Here is an 18,596-nt window from a genome sequence, read left to right on the forward strand (position 1 = left end):
CAGACCAGGTTGAGCAGCTTTATTTATCAGCTTACCCCCTAGTCCATGTTCCACTCATACTGAATTACTTCCTTGAACATATCATACACTTTTTATGATTCTGGTCAGCTGTTTCTCCAAGTGTGACCTGAGATCTACCTGTTTGTTAAAGATGCAAACTCCAGGTCTCCAAGTTATATCAACCAAACCAGAATCTCTGAGAGTCTGGCCCAGGAGTTTGCATTTTAAGCAGCACTCTTGCGTGATTTGCATGCTCATGAAAGTTTGAGAACACTGGTTGCTTCGGTACGTGCTGTGCTCCCTTTTTAGAATGCCCTGCCTGTGTTGCCAACTTTCCTTCCCTCCACCTTTCCTGCCACATAAATACCTTTAGGTGCCACTTCAGATGCTACCTCTTTGTGGTTCCACCCCAGCAGAGTTAGCAAATCCTACTTTGGTTCCCACTGGCAATTTGTTTCTGCTTCTGTTATCAGACTTATTATCTTGGGTAAACCAAAAACCAAACTTTCATTGCTGTTGAGCTGATTCTGACTCATAGTGACCTTATGGGACAGAGTAGAACTCCCCCATAGGTTTCCAGGGAGCAGCTGGTGGATTCGAACTGCTGACTTTTTGGTTAGCAGCTGTAGCAAGCTGTAGCTCTTAACCAATGTGCTTATCTTGTATAGTATTTAAAAAATGTTCGTGTCCTTTTTTCTACAGTGAGTTCTTTGAGAGCAAGGACCATGTCCTATTTATTCTCATTTTTCTCTCCAGTGCCCAGCACAGTGCCTGACATACAGTTGTTAGCGGCTATCGAGTCACCTCCAACTCATGGTGACTCCATGCCCAACGGAACGAAACACTGCTAGGTCCTGTGCCATCCCCATGATTGGTTGTGGATTGGACTGTAGTGATCCACAGGGTTTTCATTGTCTTATTTTTGGAAGTAGATTGCCAGGTCTTTCTTCTTAGTCTGTCTTAGTCAGGAAGCTCCACTGAAACTCTGTTCAGCATCATAGCAACATGCAATCCTCTACTGACAGTTGAGTATGGCTGCGCACAAGATGAACTGGCTGGGAATTGAACCTGCGTCTTCCACATGGAAGGTGAGAATTCTACCACTGAACCACCACTGCCCCGTTGCCATAGGGTAATACCCACCAAATGTTTGCCTGTAGGAAGATGAGGATAAGGCAAACCTCAGTCCCATAGAAACTTAGGTAGTTGGCAAGTACAAAAGCAGGGATCTAAGTTACTTGCCCTAATGCATGAGGCTGTGGCCTCAGGCCATTTTAAAGAGTTAAGGGTAGTACTCAACTCCTAAAACTGAAGGAAAAGTCATTGAAAATCAGTCTGAGCTAGCTACTGTCTTCCAAACCAAAACCAAGCCCACTGCCGTCGAGTTGATTCCTACTCATAGGCTTAGGACTTTTCGATTTCCTCATTTCTTGCATCTAGAATTGTTCTTGGACCTACAAATGGGGTTTATTGTTCCCAGTTGATTTTCAGATGCTGGGGACAGGGAGGAAGTCATGAAGCCCATTTTTTCGGCTTCTATGCATTACGTTTTTGATGGTAAATCCTCTGACCTCAGGATGTGGGAATCGTGGCAGGTGCTAATGAATTTGGAGGGAGGAGAGGTATTTCAAATATGAAGATACCACCAAGCTGTATTCACGTGTGCAGTTTTCTCTGGAAGAATAGGGGGATAGTTCCTCAATCAAATTTTATATAGCAAGCAGATACATCATTATCCTGATGGTATCCGTGTTGAGACATTTCCAGAAATGTCTTCTGGGTTTGAACCAAGGTTGCACAGCTGTGTGGGTGCCCAGTAGGATGCTTGATGTGATACTACCAACTGGGACTGTGAGCTCATGAGACCTAGTAGCTTTGATTCTCAACTGCTCCTTCATTTGACCCTGTCCAAAAAAAAAAAAAAAAGTTTTTTTTTCTTAAGAGATCTGCAAGGAGCCATAATGGTGCAATGGTTACTAACTAAAAGGCTGGTGGTTCAAACTCATCCAGTGGTTGCACGGGAATAAGGCCTGGCGATTTGCTCCAGTAAAGATTACAGCCTGGGAATCCCTAGGGGACAGTTCTGTTCTGTCCTATGAATCGGAACCTACTTGGCGGCACCTAACAACAACAACAGGAGACCTGCAGCAGAAATGGTGTCTGGGTTAAGGGGAGGGTCGTCTTTTTTTTTTTTTTAATCTTACTTTTAATTTTTATTCAACCACTTCATTTCCAGAACCATCTTTTTTATTGCATTTATCACATTATAAATTTACTTACAGCAATTTAGAGTGAGGTTCGAGAGGGTTTTTATTATTTTTGTTTATTGGGAACCATTAAAAAGAGAGGCTGTTAAAGATTATTTGTTATTTCAGTAAAGTTTCAAAAAACAAATGTCAGAGGTTCCAGTGGAAACCATAGTATTCTCATTCTTGGATAATTTGTTACTGCCCTTGTTTGCCTGCATATGTTTTAAGACTTTCCAGAGTGGTTGTTTCTATTTAAGGCACATCATCTGCGGAATTCCGAAATACAAACCAGTTCTTTGAAATGTTTGATAAAGCTCAATTCTTAATAACAGGAGAGTTTCAAATGCCCTTCTAGCTGCTTGGCCATCTGTAAATAAATAAAGTTCAATGAGGAAAATAGCATAAGGAAGCTGTTTCGGTTACGATTTCCATTTTGTTCATTCACATCATGAGATTTCAAGATGACAAATATGGAAAGAGTGTGAGAACACTTTTTTTTTTTAAATATTATATTTTGAAACTTGGATCTGAGTTCAAACACTCTAAAGGAGAATTATGATTTGAATGTGAGTTATTTATTGTCTTTGTCAATTTCTAGAATTTAAATTTATGTTGGGATAAAGCAAATTCAAGGCTACATTTGAACAACAATGGGCACATTCTGCTCTTTGGTTTACTTCTTCAAGTAGAGGCTCTTTTGTTCTATGTTTGAGACCATGGGCACTAGCACTGGGTAGATGTGAATATTAGACTCTCAGATTATTACTGTAGCCTGGTGTCCACTCCTGGACATATGTTTGATTTCTGGGTCGCATTTAAACCACCTGAAATGAAAGTGATTCTGATTTACAGCTCTGAATGTGGCTGACTAAGCCAAATGGTGAATATTTCATTGTTTCAGTTTTATGGGTTGTATCTGAAGGAGTTTGATTCAGAAAATAGACTACTGCTCAAAAAGAGAAAGGCTATTCCCATGACACAGTAGGTGTTCAGTCAGCAAATTATGGTATGTCCAGCTCCAGAGCGTCAGCACAACCATTTGTAGCAGCTGTCAAAGTCATCCCACCCCGCTAAGGATGCTGACCAAACATTCACAGACAGGCAGACATATAACATGGGTCTGCGAAGATCTACTGGAGAAGAGAAGGGGACCATACCATGGTGGTAGAGTAAGGCCATGACATGGAGCCATGTGTACTTTCCTTGCCTTCTCTTTCTCAGACGTCTTTTCCCAGTTCCATAATGTCAATAGTAACGTTGTTGTTATTAGCTGGCCGCGGACTCAGCCCCTGACTCATGGCAATTCCATGCATAACGCAACTAAATGCTGCCCTGTCCTGTGCTATCTCCATGACGGGTTGCAGATCAGACTACTGTGAGCCACAGGGTCTTCATTGGCTGATTTTTGGAAGTAGATCACCAGGCCTTTCTTCCTAGTGTTCTTAGGCTGGAAGTTCCACTGAAACCTATTCCGCATCATAGCGACATGAAAGCTTCCACTAACAGAAGAGTGGTGACTGCTCAGAGCTGCACTGGCTGGGAATCAAACCTGAGTCTTCCACATGGAAGGCCAGAATTCTACCAATGAACCACCATTGCCCCACAGTAGCAATAGAGACTGCAAATGAAGAGTGAGGAGAAAGCAGAGTGTGAGTGTGTCCATGTGTCTTCCCTGACTATAGGGCTCTAAGAGCTTTATTCGCTCTCTGGCACAATGCAGCCTCTGTAGAAAAGATATTAGGAACAGAAAACAAACTTGAAGATTCAAGAGCAGGCTGCCAGAATTATTAAGAAAAACATTCAGATGATGCCATTAAAAACATATGGGGATTCTATAAAGCCCTGAAAAGAAAATGTTTAATTATGCGCCGTATGCAAAAGCCATCACGTTGAGATTAATACTAAAGACTGAAGCTGCGTGGGGTTTAAGTAGTCCACAGTGATGCATCAATCTTTTTACTCCTTTAAAAATAATGTTTTCCTTTCACTGATGACAAATACCTTTGAAACTGTTGAGATCATGCTGTTATAGTGATACACGAAGTTTGATGAGGTCCAAAGTCACTAACAAAAGTTTCCAAATTAACTTTTCCAGGTCCTTGAGGTAGATTTCTTCCCTTTCCTTTCCTTCCCCACCACTCTGACTTCCCTCCCTGGTTAGGTTGGCTATGCGGTAGCCAGCATAACAGCCTTGGTTAGAAATATCCAGTTTTGAGAAGGTTTTCCAGTTTTAATTCACTGTCATGATTCATTGCTCAATTTCTAGGTGTTAATAGTTGCTATGATTTTGATTTCCATTTTCAACAGTTCACATTAGAAGCCTGAGGAAAAACAGAAGTCCTATTCCTTTTTAAGAAATACGGAAACTATTTTCTTTCATCTAAATGGGATGTGTTTTAGGATTGTCATCATTTCCTTTAGGTCTTTGCAAATGTGTAGAATCATTATTTTGTTTGGCTTTGTATGTCTGTGAGCAGTGCCACAATGAGAAGAAAAAAAAAAAAAATCAAGCTTTATAGCTAGTAGGACTTCCAGACAAACATACTATACACTCTGATAAATAGAAGTCAAACTGCAAAAAGTAGTTAATCTCTTCAGTTATCTGAGTATTATACTTGCTATTATATTCATACAAGTTTAAATATTGGAAAGGATCTTCACAGGTAGTTTGTGGCTTCTCAAAATTAAAAAAAAAAAAAAATCAGTGTACAAACACAAAAAGAACCTTCCCAACATAAAAAAACAAAACAAAACAAAACACTCCACTTGTATAAAAAAGGGAATAATGGTATAAGGAGGTTATGTATTTATTTGAAAATCTTTATTCAACTTAAGAAGGCCACTCTTTCACTTTAGGGAATTTTATGGCCTTAAGCACTTGGGATTTTGATCCTCATTTATTGGACCAGGCCCCTTTAAGTAAACATGTAGCTTATGAATCAGGGGATAGATTTGTCGCTCACACTTGAATGTGTCAAAATGTTTTCTTAAGTGTCAGTCAGGCTCAGCTGCAATAAAAATATAAAACTCCTCCCACCCCCTTCACGTCTGTAATTTTCTGTATTACATATATGATTGAAAATTACAAATGACCGAGCCTGCAATTATTTTTAATAAAGATAGCAGGCTCTAGGAACCTGACTAGTTGACTCAAATGCCTGCCTAGAAAGAGGCTCACTCACTGCCCAGCCTTGAGGTTTTTGGTTTTAGGCACATTGAACATACAGAGGTGATTTTAGGCCCAAACTGCGCCGTGACTATGGAAACCTGAGTCAACCACTGTTTAGTGTTTTCCTGCAGCGTATGTGTTTTTGTGTGAGAAAACTTTACTTCTGCTGGTTAACAGCCAGCTACCTTTTACAAACAGCCACCTGTTCCTGAGTTTACACAGGATATGTTGGATTTATGTAATACAATAGGATCAATTTAATTATGCTTTTCCTTAAGTACAACTCTCCCTAGAATTACTTTACTACCTGATACATACTCACTCTTTGGAGTAAAAAACAAACAAAAACACCAACCCTGACTTAAATTAGCTTTAAGGTATTTCATTACCCCAATTTCTTCTAATATGCATAAAAGGCGATATACTTTCAGTCTGAAAAAAATGGCTGTTCTGAACTCCCCCCAGTCTCTGTTATTTACAATGTTTCAAAGCTTTAGAATTACTACAAAAGATTTACTCATATAGCAGAGCATGTAAAATTTAAAATCAATAAAGTATATAAATTTTACTTGTCTCCTTGAATTGATTCCCTACTCTAATAGCTCAATACTGTAATACTATATACCTTTTTTTTATTTCCAACGTCATTACCCAATAATAATCTCTTGATTTTCTTGCCACAGCTCTGGGGCAGTTCAGAATTTCTGACAATGATAGTCTTCACAGACAGTTGTCAGGCAATTGCTACTCCTTGCACAGCTTCAAACAGTGAATAAACAGATGAGAAATATTAGTTCGGTTCTATGACATTAGAAGCTCAACTAATATCTTTTGATGTGGTAAATACAGTTAAGCTTTTGATTTAGTGGGAGAATAGAGAAAGATTTGAATTTGGGATTTCTTAACAGTGGTAGATTAATGCCACACCATGCCTTTCTTTTTTAAATGAGAAATATAGAGTTTAGTTGTCAATAATTTTCAAACATAAAATTTCTTCAGGCCACAGTTTTGCATGGAGTTAGAAAATAAGGCGCATGCTATGAAGCAACTGCCGTTGATACCTCCTTTTTATTCTTCAAGTGTGCTCACAAGGGTAAATTCTGCCTCATTACAGAACCTGCTAGCGTTATATAGAGAAACAGTGCTGTCCTTAATACCATTGTAGATTTAGAAATAAAGATGGTCCTTGGCAAATTAAAGCCAGAAGGCGAGAACGATTATTCTCCCAGTTACATTAATTCACCAGGGAGGCTGCTTGCTTAAGTCCTGGTGGTATCTGGGTCCCAGTGCTAAAAAAGGTTCAGCCGACCTTGGGTTCTTGAAATGCAAAATGTCGTCAAATCCAAACACGCTGGTGAAACCTAAGCTCGCCTTCATTTCCTAATGGCCACTCCTGGCCTGTAAGGAACACAGACAGATGACTGCTCACTCAGGCGTGAAGACAGAAGGGTTCAGGACTGCACCAGGTATTTTTGCTTGCGAAAGAAATGCTTTCTGGCCAGTCTTTTAAATTCTTCCTTTTCTTAGGTTTGTTTAGTGTGGTGATTGACAGCTTCTTACAAAACGTCAGAGGATCTTAATTGGAATCCCAGCTCTTCTACTCTGCTTTGTAACCTTGTGCGGTTCTTTAACTCAGAGACGACATTTGTGAAGTGGGATTAAGGACTTTGGTTTTACTTCATAGGCAAGTTGTAAAGTAATGACGGTAGAATCTGCGGGACCCTACACATTTAAAAATTCAAAACTCACATCCCCATGTTCTCTTCCATCTAGGCTAATACTTAGCTCTGACAGAGAAATTCCTCACTGATAGCTTAAGGGTTAGGGTTACTAGATAAAATACAGAATTCCAGGTAAAGAACGATTTTGTAAGAAGTATAAATATGAACCAAGCAATATCTGGGACATAAAACAAGCAAACAAACAAAAAACCCCATTGCTGTCAAGTTGATTTTGACTCACAGAGACCCTATACTTGTACTAAAAAAATTATTAGTCGTTTATCTGAAATTTAAATTTAACTGGAACCCTGTAATTTTATTTGCTAATCTGACAAAGTTCCTTCAGTGTTCTGACTGGAATATTTTCTTACCTTGTACAGGTAACAGCCTAAAGAAGCTTGGGGGTGATATGCAGGGGGGCCTTCATATTTCCAAGCTAATGCTTAAGAACTTAGCCCGAGGTGGTAGCTGCAAACACCTGACCTTCCATGATGCAGGTGTACAGTACAGAAGCCAGTATCTGCTCCACGAAGAGCAAATTAAACCCATTCTCCCTTCCTTCCAGAAGGACAGGGTATCCTTTTTTTGAATACTTACCTGCAATGGTGAGTTTTCCTGCTGAATTCCCTCTGGAATGCCACTAATATGCACTGGTTCTTCTTGAGGGTTTTCTTTCCCTTTAGCCAGCAGAACCAGGCTGTAAGGTCTGGAGAAAGTGCTTGACAGGACAAGGCTACCCTTAGAGGACCAACAAACGAGGAGAGAGGCGCTTCCCCAGACCCCCTATGCCCTTCGTCCCCAGCACCTGATGCTCCTGTGGTCCCTGCCAGTGTTTGCCTGAGCTTGTCTGAAAGGGCAAATTGCTTTTGAATGCCTTTCTGCCTAGTACATTCATCATCAAATTATGTTTGTTAATTTTTTATAAGAAGAAAAGCTAAAAGAGCTCAGCTAGGCCAAACTTAAGTTTAATTTTTCAAAGTGATGACTATTAAAAAATTATCTGTGATGTCATACTTGTCTCCTGACATTTGTTATGTTGGGAAAGTCTTGAAACACAGCTAATCAGAGTTCTCTACTTTTAAGTCTTCAAATGCTGGATCTGACAGCAAATACTGCATCTTTGTAAAGTATAAGGTGTAGGGTAATTTGTGTACATCAATTACTAAAACACTCAGTATTTCCGAACACTACTTAGAAAATCTGGCCGAATGCTAGGTAGTTGCCACATGCGTCAGGAAGATCGGTTACATTCCCCATGCTTTCTTGTTAATTTCTTTCGCCATAATGGTCTATACCATCCATTTCTATATTACCATTATTATACTTTTCCCCTTCTAGCATCTATATGATCACATTTGATTATCTCTAAATGCCCCAGAGGAGTCCCTGGGTAGTACAAATGGTTGACACACTCAACTGCTAGCCAAAAAGTTGGAGATTCAAGTCTACTCGGAGGCACCTGAGAACAAAGTCCTGGAGATCTACATCCAAAAAATCAGCCATTGAAAACACTATGGAGCACAGCTCTATGCTTACACATATGGGGTCAGCATAAGTTGGGGTCAACTCAACAGTAACTGGTTAAATGCCTAAGACCAAGATGCCAAAAGAGTGCCAGAGCTGAGACCACCTGGCTGTGGTTGAACAGATCCTAGAGGGACCTGTTCACTTTCCATGGGCCACTTACAGCGTGTTGGGTCTTAAGAGATTGGATCTACTGTATTTTGGAGAGTGGGCTGTGGTGGCACAGTAGTTAAGGCGCTCAGCTGCTAGCTGAAATGGTGGTGGTTTGAACCCCCTAGCTGCTCCTCAGGAGAAAGATGTGGCAATCTGCTTTCATAAAGATAACAGCCTTGGAAGCCCAATGGGGTCTTATAGGGTCACTATGAGTCAGAGTTGAATCGATGGCGGTATTTTGGCCCTTGTAAGCCATGGCAGATGGGTGCTTAGTCTAACATAATACAATTAATGGGACCGATATAGAGACTTAGAATTCTTATGAACTCCACATCCTCTCCAGAGGGCAATCTAGGGTCCTGACTGATACTTGGAAGGTGGTGCTCCTAACTGCGGCTGACCCCTTGTTAGTTTTCGGTCCTTTAAGAAAAGAAACTAGAGCTTTTTAATGTCAGAGGCAATGATCTTACTCATCTTTGTATAGTACATATTTATGACATATTTTTTAAGAAATTTGCCATAGAAGCATGAAAGCGTTGAAGCTACATGATTGACTCAGGCAGTAATTGTCCGCTATAGCTTCTTTATAGCTTCCATTTGCCCCTCAACATGGAAATGGTAGAACATTTACTTATACTCTTTTTTATTTTAACAAAGATACTACAGTGCTGTCTGGAGCAGTGGTTCTCAAACTTTAGAGTGTGCCTCAGAATCCCCAGAGTTCTCGTTAAAATGCTAATTCCTGCATCTCATCCGTAGAATTTCTGATTCAGTAGGTCTGGGAAAGGGCCTGAGTATTTGCATGTCTAACAGGTTCCTGGGTGATGCTGTTGCTGCCCTGGTCTGGGCCACACACCCAGAGCTCTTATCTCCACAAATCTGAAGACACTAGGGGAGCTGGAGATGTATGAGAACTTTCTGGGACACCAACTGTCTTTGTCATCTAGTGCTGTTTTAACAGAAACACCACAAGTGGATAGCTTTAACAAACAGAAATTTATTCTCTCACAGTCTAGGAGACGAGAAGTCCGAATTCAGGGTGCCAGGTCCAAGGGAAGTCTTTCTCTTTCTGTAGGCTTTAGGGGAAGGTCCTTGCCATCAATCTTCCCCTGCTCTAGGATCTTCTCAGCACAGGAACCCTGGGTCGAAAGGATGTGCTATTCTCCTGGTTCTTGTTTCTTGGTGGTATGAGGTCCCCATGTCACTCTGCTTGCTTCTCTCTTTTATATCTCAAAAGAGATTGACTCAAGACACAATTCTAAGCTTGTAGATTGAGTCCTGCCTCCTTAACATAACTGCCTCTAATCCTGCATCATTAACATCATAAAGGTAGGATTTAAGACACATGCGATAATCATGTTAGATGACAAAATGGACAGTCAGACAATATTGGAAATCATGGCCTAGCCAAGTTGACATACTTTTGGGTGACACAATTCAATCCATGACACCAACCTTAACCAAAAGAGATGGTGCTTTTGGGTCTCTTTTTCTAATGAAAAAGTACATGCTCGTGGGCTAGGAAATGTATTCTAAAATGGGAAGGCAGCCTTTCCTCTAGGACAAAAGATGATTCTGTTCAAATCAAAGTGAGTCCCAGCCTGGGTCAGGTGCTCTCTGTTGGAGTCGGGGCACGAGGTAGGGTAGAGTCAATGCGACCTCAACAATAGGTCTTTGAGTGAGGGGAGGTTATCTAAAGGAAAACAGCTGCTGCTACCAGGAGACCAGGGAATGGATGCTGAGCAGTCAAAAATCAAGTCAAAATAAAAAACCACCAAAGTCAGCAGTAGAAAATATGGACAAAGTAGTCTTCCTGAGAAAGAGCACTGGTGGCGCAGTGGTTAAGTGCTCAGCTTCTAACTGAAAGGTCTGTGGGAGAACGATGTGGCAGTCCACTTCCATAAAGAGTACAGCCTTGGGAACCCTATGGGGCAGTTCAACTCTACCCTACTGGGTCACTTTGAGTAATAACCGACTCCACAGCAGTGGGTCCCCCCCTCCCGCCCCCGGAGTCTTCCTGAGCTTTTGTTTTTTAAATCCAAATAGCCTCTTTATGATTTTCATCTGATTCGGCTGGTGGTTGTTGGGGCAAGAGGCCATGCTGGTTTGCCCCCTATCTTTCCTTATGACTGTCTCCTTCTTAAAAGACTCAGGTGCCAAGTTGGCTGTTTTACATGATATGGAGTACAGTAGTCACAGTACACTGTTTTATGTGTAGAACTACTTTGTATTCCTGACACTGGAGAGTAAGTAGTGCTTTACCAGCTAATTTGATTGTGACTATGCATAGCCTTGCATTTGCACACAATTTGGTTTTATTTAGGTGGTTTCCATTCAGTCAGCGATTCCACGTTGAAGTTCGTGTGCCTTTGGTGTGTTCCACGTTCAATGCCTCAGGGATCAATGATTGAGGCCCTCAGGAATCAGTAGTAATTATGAGTTTCCTCATCTGTAAAATGAAAGGCTGGATGAGCCACTTTCTAAGATGTATTCAAGCTCCAACATAATACAATCCTACGATTTTAGGATTGTGGCTAACCAAAAAACCAAACCAAACCCACTGCCATCGAGTCGATTCCAGCTCATAGCGACCCTATAGGACAGAGTAGAACTGCCCCATAGAATTTCCAAGGAGCGCCCGGCCGATTCGAACTGCCGACCTTTTGGTTAGCAGCGGTAGCACTTAACGACTATGCCACCAGGATTGTGGCTACATCATAGTAATTGTTTTTTACGGTGAAAGAAACATTTTTCTTCTTTTAAAGACCTGAGTTAATTCTATACTGGAAGAAGTGTTCCTATTTAAAAAAAGTTTTTTTTACTAGTTGTAGAGAGTGAAAAAGAAAAAAAAAGTCAAGATTCTGCCACTTTGGCTGTCAAGTTTAAGATGGAGAATCATTCCTGGAGTTGCTCTGAGGATGTCTATAAAATGTGAAGCTGGCAAGGAAAAAGACAAAAACAAAAAATAGGAGAGGGTGAAATATACAGTAAGTACATACGTATCTATATATTCAAGTCTTTGAAATTATGGAAGCCAGGTTGCCATTGGCTACTATAAATTTCAACTCAGTGACCAGACTCAACAATGAGTCCAGTTGCCAGAGATGGAGGTTAGGCCCAGATGCCACGAAAAAAAAAAAAAAGTTTCTAAAATTTATTTTAAAAATTATCCTCCTGGGAGTGCTTTTAGATAGCTGACAGCTTATTGACATCCCGCCCTCCACCTCTCAAGGAATCTAGGTTCCTTTCTAAATTGTTTTTAAATTGTACGGTACTGGGACTGTCATCTCTTTTCTTGTTATAATATTAGTTACAAAGCTGTGCATATTTGATGTTTAGTTTCTTACTTTTTGGTGGAATATAAACTCCTTGAGGGCAAGGGCTATTTCTGTCTTTATTGTTGAGTCTGCACTGCCCAGCTGCAATGTCCCCAGAGAATCAGTGGATGGCAATCCTCAGCCAGGCTTTGGGCTCACATTGTTTTGGGGATGTCCTTATGAAAAACAAAACAAAAAAAAAGCTGCCATCAATTGTGGCTTATGGGCTCTTCTCTGCAAGAAGCAATAATTTTAGAGCTTTTGTTTCTAAGAGATTACTGGAGAACTCTGGGGTTCAGAGTGTGTTTTAGGCTGATTTCAAGAGACAGAGAGTCTATTTGTGTAAGTCCAAAAAATATTTCCTTCCCTGGATGACTGTCCTGGGACAAACTAGTAATTTCTTGTTTTTTTTCTTCATACCTAAAATATCTACATGCTTAAGCACATATCAGGTAAATCTTCATAATATTCAAAGATACAATCTACTTAAAAGTAGTAACAAAATGACCTTAGATAAATCTATTACCTTATAAATTAAACTAAAAGATCATAAAAATAACAATTGATATTTTCTAGCTGAAATCCAACAGCTTTCCAAGTTTTCTTAGTTCCATTTCCTCACTATGCCAAATAGCTCATCTGGAAGTAGTTGGCCAAGATTTAAGAGGTGATAGTAGTAGTTTTTTTTGGTTTAGTAGTCCCTTTACTCATTTAATCTTTGTTCTCCCCAGAGCTGTCCACCAGGGCAATGATGAGTGATAATTGCTTTTGGGTTTTTGTATTGTGGTCCTTGATATTTTAGGTGTTTGCTTTGACCACCAACTGATTCCATCTAGAATATTATCCATGATGAAAATTGGTCACTTTCAACTGGCTTTGAGTTGATGGGTGACCTGTAGAGAAAGTTCATATCGCTTGTTCCACAAAGCATATAATATTTCCTACCATTCATATAGACCCTTTTCATTTTCCTAAATGTTGCAGTATTTATTGTCTCTTGTTGCTTAGGTTTCAAAAAATAATCCAGGTTATGATTTCAAATGCTTGATCTGACCAAAAGCCACCAATGTCCAGATTTCTTCTGTGATACTGCGCTAAAGAATCGACCTAAGGGAAAAGCAAATTCCCTAAGAAGATGTTCATACATACTTGACTTTGGAAATATCCTTTGGCAAGGACCATCTTGTACACCCTTATGGTAAACAGATTATAGAAGAGAGTCTGTAACATGGTGATTAAGAGCTTGGTTCTAGAATCAGACAAACCTGGACTAGAAACTTGGCCCTGCTACTTGCAGGTCTGTAACACTAAGGGCAAGTTGCTTAACAGCCCTGAGTCTTCGTTCCCTTATCTGGAACTCCCTTACGTCCATGAGGTTGCCATGAAAATCCAGAGAATGCTCACTTAGCACAGAGCTTTCGGTACATAATGAATAGTCAATAGATGTTACCTTAAAAAGAAGAAAAGAGAGGCTTTTATAGCAGCTGGTGGTTTTATTCCTGAAAATCTCGTACAGCTAACTACAAGTTCTAGAAATGAGGGGCATAAAGAGTAGCGTATATTATTCCTTGGTGTAAAAATCAGATATGATCTATGAGGAAGGAAAATATTATTGTATCTGACGCAAATTGCTTTTTTGTTTAATTATGCTCCCTTAAGTTTTGTTGAGGCGCCCTGGTGGTGCAGTAGTTAAAGTGCTCATCAGCCAACTGAAAGTTTGGTGGTTTCTCTGGGAGAAAGATGTGGCAGTCTGTTCTTGTAAAGATTTACAGTCTTGGAAACCCTATGTGGCCATTCTACTCTGCCCTACAGAGCTGCTATGAGTCGGAACTGACTTGAGGGCAGTGGGTTTGGTTTGGGGTTAACTTTTGTTGAGGGTCAGCTTAAGTAATGCCACATGAAGAATACCTGCGCATTTTCTATGAAATAATGGTAGGAGATGTTGTTTAATATTTTGTTCAGGGTCTCTTAAACAATGATCCACAGAAATTCCTTTTAGAATTTCATAATGGGGAAAGTTCATTTTTTCTTGAGATACTTTCCTTTTTATTAGATGAGAATTATATATAAACCACCTTTTCTTCCTCTTCACTTTGATCATAAAGAAGCCGAACACTAAAGTCAGTGCTGACACAGTAGCAGTCCTAACTGCCAAGTTTTTTCCATACTTCTACGTGGATTTTGCACTTCCATATTCATAGTCTTAGTGTTCATGTATGTTTTATCTTAAGATGCCTAGATTATTTTGGGAAGAAGGAAGTTATTTAAGAGATGCTTCCTAGAGTTTGTCCATAATATTTCAGCTTTTTTTTTTTCTCTCGAGAAAAAACAAAAATTGGCATTTGAAAAATGCTTTGAACTCTTTCAGAGGAAAAGTACAATGTAATGCTAATAGATTTGTTTTTACAAGTACAAGTAAAGCTTGTAAGAGATTCTTATACAGCGGGCTGCCTCTGTGGTATATAGTAGAATGAGTGACTTCTGTTTGTTACTTTGTGATACTTAATTTTTGTTCAAATTTTAAACTATTTGGGCTGTAATTATTAGACCCATATATACAAAGGACTTCATGTAAAAATTATGCCTACTTTGGATATGGAAGAGCGTGTCTCCCTTCATCACCCCAGTTCTCATCCGGAGTATGAGCTTGCATAGGGGCCCTGGAGGCAGAGTGTCATGGTGGAAAGTTTTAATATTTTAGAGTCAGACAAATTCCGGTTCAAAAATCCCAATTCTATCATCTGCTAGATAGATTGCCTTAATTTTCTCCTCTGTAAAATGGTGATACTAATATTTACTTTGTATGGCTGTACTGGATATTTACTTTGTATCAATAAATGATGACTGACTGCTATCTGCCTAGGCTGGTGGCCCTGCATGTGTTGGCTAGCTAACCTGTGCTCAGAAATTTGGGCAGACGCAATGGAGTGAGTTGGGATTGTCATTAAAAAAAACCAAACCCATTGCCTCGGAGTCAATATCAACTCATAGCGACCCATACTGTTTCTCAGGGTCTGCCCTATGGCAAAATGCCCATCATCTCTCTTTTTCTGTTTCCTTCTGTGCTCTCCACCTCAATGGGAAGGAGCTCATGAGAGCTGCTGCTATGGTGGGATGGAAGGTGGGGCTGGAGCCTTGGGGAGGAGCTTCACCTGAGCTCCCTCCTGTCATTCTTGTAAGGCAGCTGCTTTCTGAGTTGTGGGATGTGGGTGGAGCTTCTGTGGACAGCCTTCTCCATTTCGTAAGCTAGAATTTATTGGGGAAACCCTGGTGGCGTAGTGGTTAAGTGCTACGGCTGCTAACCAAAAGGTCGGCAGTTGGAATCCACCAGGCGCTCCTTGAAAACTCTATGGAGGTAGTTCTACTTTGTCCTATAGGGTTGCTATGAGTTGGAATCAACTTGACAGCAACGGGTTTGGTTTTTTTGGTTTATGTCCATTGGGATTAAAAAAATTCTAATTGCTGATCAGAGAGCCAGAAAACTATATTCATTATTTCTATTTATTGTCTGAGTCAAATTGTATATTATGGAAAAGTTGATTTAAAAATATACCCAGCTCTGAGGTATTTTGAAGGGATTGCTTTAAAGTGGGATACGTAGGAGACGCCTTGATCAGGTTCAGACCCCTACTGCTTTCTCTTGTTTATTCACCCACTCTGTTCACATTTATTGGACATCGGCTATGTGCCGGGTTGTTCAAGGTGCTGAGGAGCACCTGGTCCTATCCCATGCACAGTACGTTCCTACAATCAAATCTAGCATTGTTTTAAATTTAAAATCATTTTGCTTTGGATCCAGATACCTGAATAGAATGGGAGATGTTGGCAACCAGGCTTGAATGGTCAGTGTGGGCACCATTGTTTCTCCTCCAACCTGACTCTTTTTTAGCAGGTGCTGAGAATTCCAATTTAACTTTGCCTCTGCAGAGTCTCTGCTTTCACGTGCTCCTGGCTGAGTCTTTGCGCAGTAAGCCTTTTAGTCACTTTCCCATAAACCATCCACCACTGATTAAGTTATTTTGAAAAACGATGTATTTTCTTTGACTCTCTGCTCAAAAAATAGAATTTTTGATTGTTCGTGTTTCTTTTCCTGTTTGGAAAAGTTGCATTTTATGAAATCCTGTGCTAAGATCGCCCTGCACCAGAATTAAACAGCTTAGTGTGATTGTGCTAGGAATTCTGGAGTTCATTTCAGCATTGAACTTCTGGCACACCCCAAAATGTAAAGGTATGTGCTAGATTACTGACATGGTTTCCTTTTTGACCCCTTCAACTCTTTTTCCTCCTAAAATTAGATTTTCTTGTTTGGGTTAGTAAAGCATGCGGTTGCAGATCCTTGAAGGGCTGTTGTGAAATATTAGGTCTGTATTTCTGGAGGCGTTGCTACTAGCTGAAACCTAGTTCTCATGGGGGAGCGAGCTGTGCATATGACCGACGTTACAAATCCAACGGAAGGAAAACAACCCCCCTGAAGAAAAAGTGCAAACAGTTATTCTGCAATGGTGGGAAGAGGTTGCAGGTGTGCCTGATATTTTTAAAGCTCTCTGATTATTGATCTTGTCCTGTGACTTACAAATAGAACCATTAATGTGTCAGTGTGACTCCGATAACAGATGATTATTGTCCATCTTTAAACTGTACTTAGCGCCGAAATGTATATGTAATGCTCACGAAAAGGGCGAGCTTTATCATACTTCCTCAAGGTTTTACAGGAAAGAATTCATTCTTCCATTCCCTTGTCCCCTGGCTCCCTCCCCCTCCACCTATTCCTTCTATTACTGACAGAAGTTCCTACTGGACCCTCCAGCTACTAGGTGGCAGACACAACAAATACAACACTTGCAGCTCTATGGTGGAAACAGCTTAGAATACACCTTTTTTTTTAAACCTTCGCTAACTACTGCTTTCTGAACTAGGTAGCCTCTCACAGAGAGTGAAGCAAGTTAGAGCACCAAAACACCTAGGGATTTAGTTCAATTTCACTGTAACCTCAATTTTACTACCGTAAGTCAAGTTTGTCGTCAGAGAGCTCCATATTACACACTTGATAGGCAGATTCATCTGCTTCCCTCCGTGCGTGTGGTCAGTGCGTGAGCAACAAGGCGGTAATACATCTTTATTTAAACCAAGCCTTGGATGCGGTCCCAAATGACATAATCTCCCATAAGCTGGGAAATCTGCTCTAGACCACAGAATGTTATAGGGCGTGCACCTGTTTGGAGGATCGTAGTCAAAGCGTACTTAACAGCATTTCATTGTCATCCTGGGGGAACAAAATAAGTCACACTTAGCAGGGGTTGGACCTGGGCCTAGAGCTATGTGACATTTTTATACAACAAATTAGAATATTCAATAGGATTGTTGCAAAGAATCTGTTTTTTAAAAGGTAAGATTGAAGCACCCATTTTTGTACAGTGCTTCTATCTGTGCCCAGTGTTCATTAGGAGGACTTAGATGGAGAAACTAGGGCAGATAAACTAACCATGGTTTGTAGTGATTCACACTTCTGGTAATGGAAGCCTTGAAAGTGGGAATGGCCATGAAGGAGGAAGTGGAAAAGAGGAGCTGGAATGCTGTGGAGAAAGAATTGACAAGACACAGTGATTTCACCGAACTTGTCCATTCATTCATTGATTCTTTCCTTTTTCACCCATTTATTCATGCATCTGATACTAAAAAGTGTTTTCCTTGGGTGGTGTAATATGGTCAAGCACTTGGCTGCTAGTCTAAAGGTTGGAAGTTCGAGTCCAGCCCTGGTGAGCTACGTCCAAAAAACCAACCACTGAAAACCCTATGGAGCACAGTTCTATTTTGACACACATGAGGGTCGCCACGAGTCAGAATCAACTCAACGGCTACTGGTTTGGTTTTTTTGTTTGTTTATGGTGTTCCAGATACTGTGGCAGGCTCTTTGGAAAAAGCAGTGAACAAGATGTGGTTTCTCACTATGGGGAAGTAAGTAGGGCTGAGGAATGACTCCCAAAAGTAAAAATTAGGGGTTAGGAGAATGGTGTTCCTTCTATCCAAGATGGGAGGATTGGGAAGGGGGCCTGGGGAGTGATTTGTTTTTAGATTTACTGTGTTTGAAACTGAGGAAGGAAGAGAGGTGGAGTTAGGACTACACTTGACAATTTGAGAGTTGTCCACTGGCAGTAAGAAATCAAAACTCTAGGGGCAGATGAGCTCCTGAGGAGAGTGACTATAGTGGTAGGCCTGGAAGCAGGTGGGTGGTATGGGGCATGGGGATCGGTAGGGTGATATGGGGGATGAGGGAGGAGCTGGAGACTACTGGAGATCATTTTTACAAAATAGAGTTAAGATAAAAAAACAATTATGACAGTTATTAGGAACACACCTGGAATTGACTTGTATGAAGTACACATTTAGAGAGCAAGCCTGTTGAAGAGATCACAAGTGACCGGCCTCAGATTAAAGAATGACCTGGACTCAGCAGAGTAAAGAT

The 18,596-nt window shown here is 40.6% G+C and overlaps 1 protein-coding gene across 8 annotated transcripts in view; it reads left to right on the forward strand.

Moving 5' to 3' along the window:
* The window catches only part of MECOM (MDS1 and EVI1 complex locus), a 632,261-nt gene that overhangs the window by 157,052 nt on the left and 456,613 nt on the right, over positions 1-18,596 (forward strand). For 3 of the 8 annotated variants that reach the window (XM_049867268.1, XM_049867279.1, XM_049867275.1), the window contains exon 1: positions 4,688-6,884. The exons of 1 other annotated variant lie outside the window; for it this stretch is intronic. In XM_049867268.1, the coding sequence (XP_049723225.1) occupies positions 6,836-6,884 (49 nt within the window). In that variant the 5' untranslated portion in view covers positions 4,688-6,835. Of the gene's footprint in view, positions 1-4,687; positions 6,885-18,596 lie in introns of those variants that run through there. 4 more of the 8 variants (XM_049867272.1, XM_049867269.1, XM_049867273.1 and 1 more) reach the window with 3 other exon arrangements.

Source organism: Elephas maximus, chromosome 23 (genome assembly GCF_024166365.1).
Source record: "Elephas maximus indicus isolate mEleMax1 chromosome 23, mEleMax1 primary haplotype, whole genome shotgun sequence".
NCBI classification, from domain to species: domain Eukaryota; kingdom Metazoa; phylum Chordata; class Mammalia; order Proboscidea; family Elephantidae; genus Elephas; species Elephas maximus.